This window comes from Papio anubis, chromosome 7 (genome assembly GCF_008728515.1).
Source record: "Papio anubis isolate 15944 chromosome 7, Panubis1.0, whole genome shotgun sequence".
Taxonomy (NCBI): Eukaryota; Metazoa; Chordata; class Mammalia; order Primates; family Cercopithecidae; genus Papio; species Papio anubis.
The window spans coordinates 105,716,580-105,731,112 of NC_044982.1; the positions used below are offsets into that span (position 1 = coordinate 105,716,580).

The 14,533-nt window shown below is 45.1% G+C and overlaps 1 protein-coding gene across 6 annotated transcripts in view; it reads left to right on the forward strand.

Moving 5' to 3' along the window:
- The window catches only part of SH3GL3 (SH3 domain containing GRB2 like 3, endophilin A3), a 167,527-nt gene that overhangs the window by 117,223 nt on the left and 35,771 nt on the right, over positions 1-14,533 (forward strand). For 3 of the 6 annotated variants that reach the window (XR_649338.4, XM_009210789.4, XM_009210790.4), the window contains exons 5-7: positions 2,107-2,283; positions 3,911-4,044; positions 8,296-8,454. Coding sequence is in view for 4 of the 6 variants with exons in the window: in XM_009210789.4 (XP_009209053.2) it covers positions 2,107-2,283; positions 3,911-4,044; positions 8,296-8,454 (470 nt within the window). In the remaining 2 variants the exon portion in view is untranslated. The remainder of the gene's footprint in view (positions 1-2,106; positions 2,284-3,910; positions 4,045-8,295; positions 8,455-14,533) is intronic. The other 3 variants (XR_649339.4, XM_003901311.5, XM_009210791.4) reach the window with 1 other exon arrangement.

The window sequence follows — 14,533 nt, forward strand, 5'->3', positions numbered from 1 at the left end:
AGCCTCCCAAGTAGCTGGAATTATAGACTCAAGCTACCATGCCTGGCTAATGTTTTGTATTTTTAATAGAGACAGGATTTCACCATGTTGGCTGGCTGGTTTTGAGCTCCTGACCTCAAGTGATCTGCCCACCTCGGCCTCCCAAACTGCTGGGATTACAGGAGTGAGCCACTGCACTCGGCTTGTTGTATATCTTTTATGCCTTGTCTGTTCTTAAATGTATTCATATGTACTTTTAAAAACCACACTAAGGCTATAGTACATATACTCCTCGGTAACACTGACTATATAATGATCCATATCATAAAATAATTAATCTTCCATGATATTGTTTTTAATGGCTACATAATATTCCATGTATCATAGTTTGTTCAGTCAATCCCATTTACTAAATAAATATTTCTTTATGTAAAAACATTTTACATAGCATTTACAATAACTGTTTTCGTAGGTAAATCTTTGGGGATATCCAAAATTATATTCTTTGACATAATTTAGATAACATTTCTAGTATAAAATTGCTGAGTCAAGGGTATGCTTCTTTCGGCCTGGTGCGGTGGCTCACGCCTGTAATCCCAGCACTTTGGGAGGACGAGGCGGGCAGATGACGAGGTCAGGAGATCAAGACCATCCTGGCTAATATAGTGAAACCCCGTCTCCACTAAAAATACAAAAAAAATTAGCCAGCGTGGTGGCGGGCACCTGTAGTCCCAGCTACTTGGGAGGCTGAGGTAGGAGAATGACGTGAACCTGGGAGATGGAGATTGTAGTGAGCTGAGATCACGCCACTGTACTTCAGCCTGGATGACAAAGTGAGACTCCCTCTCAAAAAGAAAAAAAAAATTTTTCAGGTTTTGAAAGCATACTCCCAACCTACCTTCAGAAGGGTTACACCCATTTGACACTGTTGCCAGGAGTGAGTGAGGGTGTTTCCCTACACAGTTCCTAACCCTAGAGGTTATCTTTTTAATTTACTTTTAAATGACTGATCATTTGATATGTAATATACAAAAATGATATCTCATTGCTGTTTTAGCTCCATCTTTTGGATCACATGTGAGGTGGAATTTTTATTTGTGTTTGTCATTATTTTTGTGAATTGTGTGTTTGTGTCCTTGGCCTGCTTTTGCATTAGGAGGTCCATTTTCCCCCCTCCTGTCTCATGAGCTCTTTAAATGGTCAGGATATTTGCTCATTGGCTGTCTTGTATGTTGATGAAATTTTGTCCCAGGTAAGCATTTACCTTCGGACCTTGTGTATGAAGGTCACTTCAATGGAGAGAGATTTTTATTTTTTATTTAGTGAAGCTCTTTAGTCTTCTTATATGGTTTCTAGCTTTTTGGAATCATGTTTAGACAATCTTTTTCATCCCACTCCCTGGCAAATGATATACATATTTATTTATACTTGTTTTTGAATTCTATATTTTCTTTTCTTGCCTTTAAATTTCCAAGCTCCTGCATTTATTGGAGCTACAGTGCAATAGGGTTCTAATTTTGTTTTCTAACAAATAAATAGCTGTTTCAGTACTTTATTGAAAAGTCCAACTTTCTCCTGATGATTTGAAATGATTCTTTTGTTATAGACTAATTTTTATAAATTGTTTGTTTATGGTCTTTCTCTTCTGTTTCTTGATCTATATCCTGTTTTGATTCAGTGTCATATTGTTTTAAGTATTAAAGTTTTAAAACATATTTTAATATATTTTACTAAAAATTTATCTAGGTATTGTATTGCAAAAAGTTTACGGACACACTTACTGGTTTTATTTTTCCAGGTGAAACTTAAGTACCTCTTATTTAAAAAAGTCATTACATTTTGATTGAGATTCATTTAAATTAATAAATTAAATTGAGGATTAATTGGATTTAATATACTAAGTATTCCAAAAGAATTTGGCATATTTGCTATTCATGTAGTGGTAACAAGGCAGGAGATGGAAGTTGAGAAATCAAATATTTGGCCACAGTAATCATTCTAGGAAATTGAAGGAAATATCTTTTGAAAAAAATGTTAAAACTCAAGCATTAAAACATGAATTAATTAGTGACAAAGGGTAGCATTATTCCTCAGAGCAGTATAATGTGAATTTTATTTTCTTCTAAGGGCCAATGGGGACAACATGGCCTATCTCTTACTCTGAAGGCACATCAGTGAAGGGAGCAGGTGAAACTGCCAGGCAGGCCCTGACATCCAAGGACACTCCTGCCGTGCATCTGGCCTTGGTGACAGCCAGACAATTTGGTAGCTTCCCATGTGCGCAGCAACCTAAAGAAACTTGGGGTAAGGAAGAGAGCTGATGTCAGCAGGGCGTCAGGAACAGATGGATTTCTGCTGTTCCAAGGAAGAGGCTGTGCCGTTGGATGTTTTCTTTTGGGGGGGCCACATGCTGGGACTTCCTACAGTGCAGAAACCTCAGTGGGTGGAGGCTGAGCCCCACACCCGTGGAATTGGACAGCGCCAGTCTCAGGCAAGGAGAGGGAATGTCGATTCCAGGGAGGTGGCGGCCCATGTTCAGAGCATCATCTTTGGAGTCTCCAACGTATTTGAAAATGTTTCTGTCAAGGTGAAATGAGCTGACATTGTGAGGCACTGGCACTGGTGGCAGAGGGGCTGGGTGTGGGGTCAGTATATGGTGACCATTTCTATCACCCAAATGGGACACTGTGCTCCCAAATGGTGAGAAATATCATTTCTCACCATTTGGGCAGGAAATAGTCCACAGGCTAGGAAGGGATATTTCATCTTCATTTAGGAATTATTTAGACACACTTTGGAGAGTTGAGCTAAGGAAATTTAGCTTCCAAGGAGGAATGAAGCTACCACTGGGTCCGTGTGGAGTCCTGGGAAGCCTTAGTTTAGAGTAATGGTTCCTACTTCTGTTTTGCAAGGTCCTATCTAGTATCTTTCTGTTTATTTTTTTATTTTTTTTATTTTAAGGGAGGTGAGGCACATGTTGCCATCTGTGTTTCACAGGTGAATAAGTTGTCCATGCCCTCGCCTGGTGGGTGAAACAACTCAAAGGTCAGACTTAGGCTGGGCTTTACAGTCTTCTTTAAGCCTAGGAATTGAGCAACCCCAATCTCCATCTTTTTACAAGATCAATTTGGAAAAACTCAAATATAGGAAAAATAGTTCATTCTAGTGCAGCATTTCCCAGGGATGTTTTCTAGAGACCCTGCAACCCTCATTGTACAGAGAACTAGAGGGCACGTGGTCTGTAATAATATGGCAAATTACTGCCGATTAACTGGACTGAGATACCACACTGTAATCCAGGAAAAACTACCTGTCACCACCCAAGCCAGGAAGGCTGGCCTGGGCTCTAGTGCACCAGCAGACCCCCACCCCACCCTGCTGACAGGATGTCCCATGTGACACCAGCAGGCTTTCTTTGACATCAGAGAGGGCAGGGAGCCTTAGAACCTTCTAGAAGGATACAGGGAGTAGCCTTGAGAAGATCCCACAGCTAGAAGCTGAGATGTTTTATTGGTTTATTTCTATTGTAATTTTTACTGGTTAACAGCCCCATGAGTGAATCCTTTCATTGTTTACAAGGAGATTTTATTCTTAAGCTTCTAAGGAACCCTCTGTGCCAGAGTCCCAAATTACTAGTTTTTTTTAAAAGGATCTTTATCCCCATCTAGTGGCCCAAATGGTAAGTACTTCGGTCTGCTAGCCTCAGTTGTATTTTCTGTGGTGGTGAAAGTGCAGAACATAGAGAGGAAAATGCAGAAAATAGGAAGCCTTGCTTTTTCTTTTTCATTCTGTTCCAGGATTCAGAGGTCCTGGAGCAAGGACCTTGCTACACCATCATCCACAAACTTTTGGTAAAGAATGAAATAAATAGCACTGTTAAACCTGGAGTAGTCTCCCAAAGAACCTTTTGTATTTATGTTTTCTATTCAAGGCAATGCATTGATAGAAGTTGGTGAATCCATGAAGCTAATGGCTGAGGTGAAAGACTCTCTTGATATTAATGTAAAGCAAACTTTTATTGATCCACTTCAGTTACTACAAGATAAAGATTTAAAAGAGATTGGGGTAAGTCTTCCAGGCTATAAATATACCTGTTGCTACTTAAGATGATGTTTATATTTAAAATCATTAGAATGTTTCAGCAGGGACTCACTGAAAGCATCATCTTATGATGCTTGTGGGTAGGGTAAAAATAACCCAGTTCTATTTTCCTGGGCTCACTGGGAAAGAGTGCCAGGATCTATCTGCCCTGGAGATGAAGCAGGATAATGGGAGGGAATGCAAGCATGTTCTTTCAGCTGGAAATTCTGTATCTAGTTGAAGCCAGCTCAAAGCCAGGCTAAAAATCCATATTTCTGCAGCCATTTATCACACAACAAAGTAATTACTTAACTTTGTAGTGCATTTCTTATTATCAAAATCATACCATAGTTGCATATTCTGATGCATTGCCCTGGTGGTCATTATTTTCCATTACTTCTCAAGAAAATCAACACCTAGAAACTGAATTTTTCATTTGGAAAACTGTTAAAAATGATATGCATGGGAATTTTCAGGTACCTGGAGATAATTGCATGCCACTTGCATGGTGGCATTTTTGTAGATGTGGGAAAACAGCCCCGAGACTTCTACCCCACCAGGGACTTCTACTCTGGAGGTACAAGCACGTTCTTATGGATATGTACAGAAGATGTTCCTCCGGGTACCTTCCAGCATGATCTCAACTTGGAGGTCATTTGAACCTTGGGCATATCCTGTTTTCCCTTCTTCAGACCTATTGATTCTCGAAGTGTGGTCCCTGGACCAGCAACATCAGCATCACTTGTGAGAAATGCAAATTCTTGGGCCCCATCCCTTACCTCCTGAATCAGAAATCTTGGGGGTGAAGCCCAGCAAGTCTGTGTTTTATAAAGTCCTCCAGGTAATTCGGATGCACACTAATGTTCAAAAACCACCGTTCTAGCCCATTTTTTCCAGAACCCGAGGGGGAAGTGTGAATCCCCACTGGTCTAGCCTGTGTGACAGAGATGAGGCTGATGGGATGTGTGAGCTTGGGTGGCCTTCCCTGCTTGGACCGTGGGCCTTGAGATGGCTTCATATTCCAGGGACCAGAGAAGGAACTGATGAATGTCAGATTATTGGTTCTTTCTTTGTTCATTTGTTGATTTATTTATTCATCCATCATCTGTGTATAGAGGGCCTGCTGTGCCTTGCCACTGTGGTGGGCAGTGGCCATATGTGGCTAACCAAGACCTGGTGCATGCCCTTGTGAAACTCACAGGTGTAGGGTAGAGAGACAAGTCAACAGATATCATGCACTTTGACAGTTGTTGGAGAGATTAGCCCAGGGACATGAAGGAGAGGCACCTCCCTCAGCCTGGCTGGGTCAGGGAAGGCTTCCCAGAGGAGGAGAAGCTGGCTATGCAGACTGGGAGACTCAGGTGGGCAAAATATCCAGCACAAGCTGACCAGAGGGCCAGGGCTGTGAGAGCAGGCAGGCTCGGGAACCTCGATTGTGTGGTATGGCCAGGGGATAGGGTGTGTAGGGGCAGAGGTGCTGTGGAGGGAGGAAAGACTGAGAGTCACGGAAAGCCCTGGATGCCTGTCCAGGCATTGCATTTAGAGTTTCTGCTGAAAGCAAAGTGTATGAGGGAGAATTCAGGAAGTCTGAGTGAGAAATGAAAGCACCCATTCAGGAGCTCCCTAAACATCCCACTCCCCACCTGCACAGCCCTTGGCCCCATCATGCATACCATCCTCTTCTTCCATCTCAGGGGAAACATGTTCCTGTTGCTGTCAAGCCAGGGACATGTTTGTTGCTCTCAAGTCCTCTACTGGGCCGCCGGGTTTGTCATCTCTCACTTCCTCAGGGCCGTTGTGACATCCATCGTCCTCTCTGCTGTACCTTCATTCTTTCCCTTTCTATCTGTTGGCTTCTTCCTGTTAACATTTACGCACATCAGCACAGCTGCCCTTGACCCCTGGCACCACATCTCACTCCCTCCTGTCCATTCTCTAGCCCACAGCAAGGGCATCCTTCCTGAGCTGCAAACCTTTCTGGCTGCCCACCGGAGGTGGGGTGAAGATACAGCCCCTCAGCCCTTCACAGCCTGGCCCCTCCTTTCCTCTGTGGCCTTATTGCCACCCCTTCCCCATGTGAACTCCGTCCAGCCTCACTGAATCATTTCCAGCTCCCTGGTGACATTTTGCTTTGTGCTTTCTCGCTATTTGCTGTCTTTGTCCTTTCACCCCATCTCCTGGCTGTGTCACCTCACCCCTCAGCTCGGATGTGCTTTCCTTTGGGAAGCTGTTTGTTCTTTTGCTAGACTCTGTGGGGTACCCCTTCTGTGCCCCTGTGCCATGAGCACTGTTGCTTACCTTCTGCTCATATTGAGCAGTCCATTCCTTGGGGTGAGGGATCGTGGTTTGTTCCCTGTAGTCACAAGCCTGCCACATGGTTTGTGCTCACACACATTATTTTATTTTTTATTTTTTATTTCTTTTGAGACAGAGTCTCGCTCTGTTGCCCAGGCTGGAGTGCAGCGGCATGATCTCGGCTCACTGCAAGCTCCACCTCTCGGGTTCACGCCATTCTCCTGTCTCAGCCTCCTGAGTAGCGGGGACTACAGGCGCCCGCCACCACGCTGGCTAATTTTTTTGTATTTTTAGTAGAGACGGGGTTTCACCATGTTAGCCAGGATGGTCTCGATCTCCTGACCTCGTGATCCGCCTGCCTCAACCTCCCAAAGTGCTGGGATTACAGGTGTGAGCCACTGCGCCTGGCCTATTTTATTTTTTTTATTTTAATTTTTGTGGGTACTTAGTAGGTGTATATGTTGTTTGGGTACAGGAGATGTTTTTCCAAATTATTTTTGAATGGTTGATTCTAGAGAAGTGACAGTCTGGGTTCTGGGGATGCCAAAACATCTCCCCCAAATGCACAGCTGTAAAACCAAATGTCTCCTTTGCTGACATATAGCAAGTTTTATTTCTTCTTGTGCGGTCATCATGGAGGAAGGTCATATGAAAAGTCAGCATTGCTCCTCCACCTGGCCAACCACAGACACATATGTGGTCCTGAGTAGTAAGTGGGTGAAATGTGTAAAATACACTTATTCTGAAATGTTGCAGTTCCTTATGCAAAAAAATAATTTTCTAAATGCCATTTTGTTACTCAGATACTGTTTGATATAGAACTGTAAATCTAAATTTAAATTATGTGGATGATGGAAAGTTAAGAGTCCAAGGTTTAGGAAGCCTTTCACAGTCTCGCCTATGCTCCATGTCGCTCAGAAATCAGGGGTTGGGAGCCTGTTCATTTGACATATGACTGACTTTCAGGTGTTCATGTAGAGGTACAGAGGGATTAGGGACCAGCCCAAAGTCACAGCATAGGAGACAGATGCTTCTGACTCTCTGGGTGCTCTTTTCACCGAGTCATGAAAGTTAGAAGCAGTGCTTCCTGCTAAAATGCATAGTGCAAGCTATCCTCGTGCTTCAGTGGGATGATCAGTTTCTACATACACTTTCGATACCCAGTGTCTGATTTCTGAGGATTATAGCCATAAACTCTCCAGGGACCCCTCCCTTGTCCTGTATAGCTCTCCCACTCGACACTGTTCTGACACGGGGTCTCTCTGCTTGGACACAAACTATGATGGGAAACCTGCTACGCAAGGCAGCCTGTTCCATGAGTAGACAGTTCTGTTAGATTTTGTTAAAGGGGTTATAATATTGTTTAGAGTTTTTCCCATTTCAGAGGTTGTCTGTGAACTCTCTCCTTTGCATTCATTAACAGCATTTTATACAACTTATTTCTTGATTGTTTGGGAACTTTATGGAGATCCATTAATATTCTAAGGGATTGTAGAAGTTTGTGATTTTATAGTCTACTACTTAGTCAGGAGTTGACAATAGTGCCAAAAGAAATGTTCCTACTATGTTTTGTTTGGTTTACCTGGTTAGAAATTATCTGGACATTAAGAAGGCTGAAGTGAGGGATCGTATAAAGAACATTGAAAAGAATATCTGAGCATGGCTACTGCATCTTTATGTTCCATACAGACACTCATTTATTCTATCACCTATCTGTCCATTCATTCATTCATTCATTCATTCCACAAATATTCCTTGAGCACCTGAAGTGAGGAGAGCCTCCATCAGGTGCTGAGGTGCTCCCAACAGCAGTGTAAGGTGGGTTCCTGCCCTCTGGAATCTAGGCCGAGAAAAAGCAATGACCATTTTAATAGAAATAATTTTTTTGTGCCAGGTTTTGAATGTAGCGCCTCTCTGAGGGACTCCCTTCTCTTTTTTTAGCATCACCTGAAAAAGCTGGAAGGCCGCCGCCTGGATTACGATTATAAAAAGAAACGAGTAGGTAAGATACCAGACGAAGAAGTCAGACAAGCGGTAGAAAAATTTGAAGAGTCAAAGGAGTTGGCTGAAAGAAGCATGTTTAATTTTTTAGAAAATGATGTAAGTATTTAAACCAAACAGGAGATTTTAATGTAAATGAATGAAACATTGAATATATGACTATGACCAGCATGTTGAAAAGCTCTAAAGCAGGGGTGCCCAATCTTTTGTCTTTCCTGGGCCACACATAAAGTACCCTAACAATAGCTGATGAGCTTAAAAAAAAAATCGCAAAAAAAACCTCCACAATTTTTTTTTTTTTTTTTTTTTTTTTGAGACAGAGTCTTGCTCTGTCACCAGGCTGGAGTGCAGTGGCGCCATCTTGACTCACTACAACCTCCGCCTCCTGGGTTCAAGCAATTCTCATGCCTCAGCCTTCTGAGTAGTCGGGATTACAGCCACGCGCCACCACACCCAGCTAATTTTTATATTTTTAGTAGAGATGGGGTTTCACCATGTTGGCCAGAAGGGTCTTGATCTCTTGACCTAGTGATCTGCCCACCTCGGCCTCTCAAAGTGCTGGGATTAAAGGTGTGAGCCGCTACGCCTGTCCAATCTCATAACGTTTTAAGAAAGTTTATGAATTTGTGTTGGGCCACATTCAAACCCATCCTGGGCCACATGCGGCCTGTGGGCCACAGGTTGGACAAACGTGCTCTAAAGCCTTAGCTGTTATGCAAGTTTCCAGAATTTTCTCCTATGTCCTGCCTCAGAGATTGCTTCAGACATCCAGCAAGCCCTGACTCACATACTTTTTTGGAGACAGGGTCTCACTCTGTTGCCCAGGCTGGAGTGCAGTGGCATGATTGTGACTCACTGCAGCCTCGACCTCCCAGGATCAAGTGATCCTCCCACCTCAGCCTTGTGGATAGCTGGGACCACAGGCATGCCACCAAACCCGGAAAATTTTTTGTCAAGATGGGAGTTTTGCCATGTTGCCCAGGCTGGTCATGAACTCTTGGGCTCAAGGCATCTACCTGCCTCAGCCTCCCAAAGTGCTGGGATTACAAGTGTGAGCCACCATGCCTAGTCCCTGGCTCAGTATCTTAAATCTTGAGGAGTCCTGTTTATCCCAGGATTGCTTCAGAGGTTGTCTCTGAAGATTGCGAAGTAGACTGACTTTTGTATGTGAGGCCATAGCATTTGTGGTTTCACAGGAGAATGAAAAGTCCAGGTCGTGTGGTAATTTGCCATTTTGCTAAGACTGAAAAGTACTTGGCAAGGCAGATGTATAAGGGAGAGCAGCTCTGTTAGCTGGTGGAGGGGGTGGGGGAGAGCTGCTGTCATCCCCCAGCTCTCTGATGCCTTTACCTGTCATAGCCCACATTCAAGGCACCTAAATTTTTCAGCTGTTCCGTAGTGGTGCTTGTGGGCTCGGGAATTGTGAAGGTCTTGGATCTTATCCCTCAGAAGTACCAATCTTCTATTGTAGTGTGGTTCCTGCCATTTGCTTTGATTTTATTTGTCCAAGTAAAGTCAAATGAAATGGAATTAAGGAGGACAGTGACTCCTGACCAGGCAACACGCAGCTGGGGGTGGCCTCCCTGCTCGGCCTTGGGTTTAAGGGGCCATTGGCACTTTGACTGCCTGAGTAGAAGAGGTGTCAGCCACCTGCCTCCCTCCTGAGCCCCTGCCCTCAGCCTGGCCTCAGCAATGCCAGGAGCTGTCTCAGCCCCAGTATTAGCATGGGACCTAATTGTTAAGTTTTTAAACCTGTGGGAACAAGTCAGGAGGTTTATTTATCCTCAAGACCATGCTGTACTTATAACAGTTTATTTAAAGGTACACTGAGGTCTTACTTCTTTTGAGACAAGTCAAAATGCATTGAGCACCTTTTATTTACCATGGTGATGTGTGGAGGGATTGTGTCCAATACTGACAAGACATTCATCCTGGAGAATGAATTCTCCCAACTGGAGATGCCAATTTGAAATTTCCCATGCCCATTAAACCACTGAGGCCTGAAAAGTACTCTACTGTGTTTCTCCTTTTAATTTTTTTTTTAGGAGGAGGGGGAATAGGAGGAGGTGTGACAGTTCGGTATCTCTGTTTTTCTTTAAATATATGAATTTCCTCTTGAAATTGTCCCTAAGCAACAGCCATTTTGTTTTGTTTCAGATTGCCGTGTTGTTTTGAAGTCTTTATAAAATGTAATTTGAAGTGTGACATGTATCAGATACTCTTTGAGGGGCCATATGGAATGTTGCCCTGCTGGCTCCAGGCCCATTCATGGCTTAAACTCTGAGATTGTGTCTTGTGTCAGATGTGCTGTCTGACCCATTTGTGCCGTTTATTACCCATGCGGGAACCACGATGATGGGTTTTCGCAAAGTGCTCCATGAGGGAAGCCTGTCTCAGCCACGCTGGCCTTAGCAGTTGACTCAAGAGACCTCAGTTTTCCCCCTCAGTGTCAGTCAAAAGTCAAAAAGGATCCCTTCATTATAAAAGCTCAATCATTTGTCCATGTTTTGACAGTGACACATATTCTGTGTGTCACAGATGGGTTAAGCCCCCCCACCCTGCCCTGGCAGAAGTAAGAGCTGGTTCCTAGCCCAAGCTCTGCAGGGGCCCTGGTGCTGGCCTTGCTCCGGCCTGGTTGTCATGTTTCCTCCAAGGCTTCCTGTGGGAAATTGACCTGCGGGTGAGTGGAGGTTTCCCCTGTTCAGCTCTGGGGAGTCGGGGCTGCTCCCTCAGCCTGGATCCTGGGGTCTTCACCTTCACAAGGAGGGGTTTTCTGGCTTCTACTTCTGCCATTGAGGTGGGAGGAGACCAGTGTTATGAAATGGAGAGGGACCGCCCAGGCTGCCTGGAAACTAGGCTCTTTCCTTCCTCCCTTCTCCCTCCCTCCTGCTGTCTGTAGCTGCAGTGGCTACTAGGGGTGCCCTGGCTGCTGGTTCTTGCGGTAATGGTGGTGATAGTGATGGTGATAATGATGATGACAATGACAAGAGCTATCATTCACTGACACCCCATGGTAAAGAGGCTAAGGGGGTACTGTTGATGGTCCCTGTCATGGCGCCCGTGCATTTACCTTTTCCCCTACCCAGGTTTATAGCTGAGGAGACTCAGAAGTGATTGTGTAGGCTTCAGAAGCCCATCTTACTCTCTTCTTGGGGTAAACAACATTAGATCAGAGGGCACCACCTCAGCCTTTCCCATGTCAGTGTGTCTGTGCCATAACCAGGTGGTCTGACCATCCTCTCCTGTTGACCAGGCAAGGTAGAGAAAAATCTCCTCCGGGTCACTCCTTGGACCTGACATGCAAATGCCAATACTGCCTGGTGCTTGGGGATAAACAGAGAATGTGACTTGCTGGGAGAAAGACAAAATGCCAATACATGGTGGATGGGGCGTACTTGAATCCTTGGCCCTGCATTTGATCCATCTCCAACAACCAGGCCAGAGCTGGTGGCTCTGCAGCCCATGGGACTATGGCTTCCTGCTCCCTCTGAGTCACCACCCGCACGTCCAACCTTGGTCACTCAACCTCTTGTTGCCATGTTGCTTCCTTTCCTGTGGGGAAGTCCTGCATGAGGAGCTGTGCTTCAGGGTGGCGGGGGAGGGCTGGATTTCCTGGCAGAAACTAAAGATGGCTGGGACCTGTTCTAATCGCCATGTCAAACACAGTGGGTCTTCGGGTGCTGCTGCCTGATGGATTGGACGGTGTTTCCACTTGATCCGGTACCTGCTGGAGACAAGGTGTACAAACTGTCAAATAAGCGGCTGCAAGGGAAGCCTGGTGGCAGGCAGCGGAGGCCCTGACACTTCCTCCAGACACAAGTAGAACATGCTTCTGTTACTGTGGGGATATCACAGTATCAGATATCTGTGGGGATATCAGTCCCAGCCATTCACCCTTTGGATTCTGACCAATGGAGGAAGTGACAAAAAAGCCAGATTGGAATCAAGGGACATGTCTTTAACTGATGAGAACACTTGAAAGTTGTAAAATACAGACCTCCTGGTCAACTTTGCTGAAGGACATGGCCTGGACTTAAAGTCCTGATGACACTTTCTCCTCCTTGCACCTTCTTCGGTGGATGACAGCCAGCTCTAGGGGAGAGCCAGCCTGTCTCACCACCTAGACACAGCCTGAGACGCTGAAGCTGGGTGAGTGGGAGCCTTGCTGGCCGCAACCCTGCAGAGCCAGTGACTGAGGCAGAGCAACCCATCCTACTAACTAGGGAGCATCCCCAGCCTCATCCATGAGAGGAAGAGGAGGAGGAGGAGGGCCTGGTGAGAAGACTTAGAAGCATTCACTCCAAAGAGAAAGTGAATAAGCAGAGAAAAGCGAATGAAGGGAAATCCTCTGAGATGGGTGTGCTTGGTGCTCTGGTGCTACCTGCCCATCTCTGTTTGGCACTGACCATTCAGAGACCGAAATCTCACCCTGGGGGAAGAGCTGATGCCTTCTCTAGCCCTCATGTCTCTTCGTCCTGCCTTAGACACAATAAAAGCTTCACCGGGGAATGCCTCAAAAGAAACTGTTTGCCAAAGCTCTGTCTGATGTGAGGAGAACCCTGGCTGGAGTTAACAGACTTGGTCTTTCCTGGGTCTCCAGATGTAATACTTCCTAGGGTTTTCTGGCCAACAGGCCATTTGCAGGGATTTCCAGGGTGTGGTCTTTCATCTGTCCTCACCTCTGCATTCTCCCAACTGAGAAACAAACCGGGGGAGCCACATAGGATCACATGCCAGCCCCTTGCTCAGAGAGCAGGGCTCTCTAGAAAGCCATGTTGGAAGGGGCAGCTTGGGCCTGGGCCCACAGTTTAAGTCCAGTGAGCTATTCCTGGCCTGAAGTCTAGACCTTGGAGCCCCTGCAGAGAGAGCGGGTGCAGAGACCACAAAGCCAAATGACACACGATCTTGTGGCCACTTCACAAACCCACTTTCTTGAGAAATCCGGAGCCCACAGCCAGGCCCCTACTGCCTTTCCTTGTAGTGTCCAGATACCCTGGTTATTAGGGCCAAGTGGGTGCCACTCCTGCAATCTCACCAGTTAGATGAATCACCAAAGGAAGGGGAGGTGGAGAGATATGATGTGCTCACTCTAACATTCCTAAGCAGAAGTTGTATCTATTTTCTTATCTATTTTTGGCAGAACTGGGAATGGGAGAATGAAGAAGAGTCTCCTTTGGCCCCACACTGTAGCCTTTGGTTGTGTTGTGAGTGGCAGCTGGATTGGAGACATTGAGCATTTCTTCACATTTTGCCTGAGGCTGAACAGCATCATTATTCTATAGGCAATGATGCAAGCCAGGAGGTGTTTTGGTTCTCCAACTTTCCAGGGATCCAGGAGGGGCAGTCCCATGACTAATTTCTCGCCAGGCCAAGTTGGGCCTGGCAGGGTCCTGAGAGGTACCCAGGGCAGCCCTCCTCTTGGAGAAAAGTGTGGGAAAGTCAGCAGACTGGTTACCAGCCTTCATTGCCATTTCTTGGGAACAGTATAACAAACAGTATATAGGTTTGTTAACACACTATCACCTCTTCTGTCTTTGCAGAGAAGTTTATTCCTCACAACTTACCATTAGCAAATGTAGGTCTTTGACATTAGCAGAAATCAGAGATTATTCCATAGAAGATGCTTATTTCAGTCCAGTGAGTAAAGGCATCTGCAGTCCTGGCTCACTTGGTATACATTCCCCAGCTACAGGACCCTCCTTCCATCCATGGGTTTAGACCCATGGAATTACTAGATTCCAGATTCCTGGGGTCTTTCCATTGGTCTAGGGTAGCATTTTCCAAAATCCATCCCATGGGATGTTAGTGTGTTTTGCATTAATAATGTCTCTGTGGTCAAACACGTTTGGGAAACCCTGGGTTAAATAAAACAGAGTTTCTTTATCACAAGACTTTTCGGAGTCTTTATTTGATGGTAAGAAAGATTAATTCCTAAGAGAAAATACAGTTGGCAGTTTACCAAACTTATTTGACCACAGAATTCTGTCACATTATTATATTATTACCAATGTTTCAGAGACTGTAGTGTGTGGAATAAGATACATTAGGAGGTACTGAACTCATAGAAAGCATATCCAGCAAGGAGTGAGATACCTGAATTCTGTTTCCAGTTTTGCTTCTGCTAAGCCTCTGGGAAAATCATTTCACCTGACTGGTATCAGGCAAATTAACAACTGCA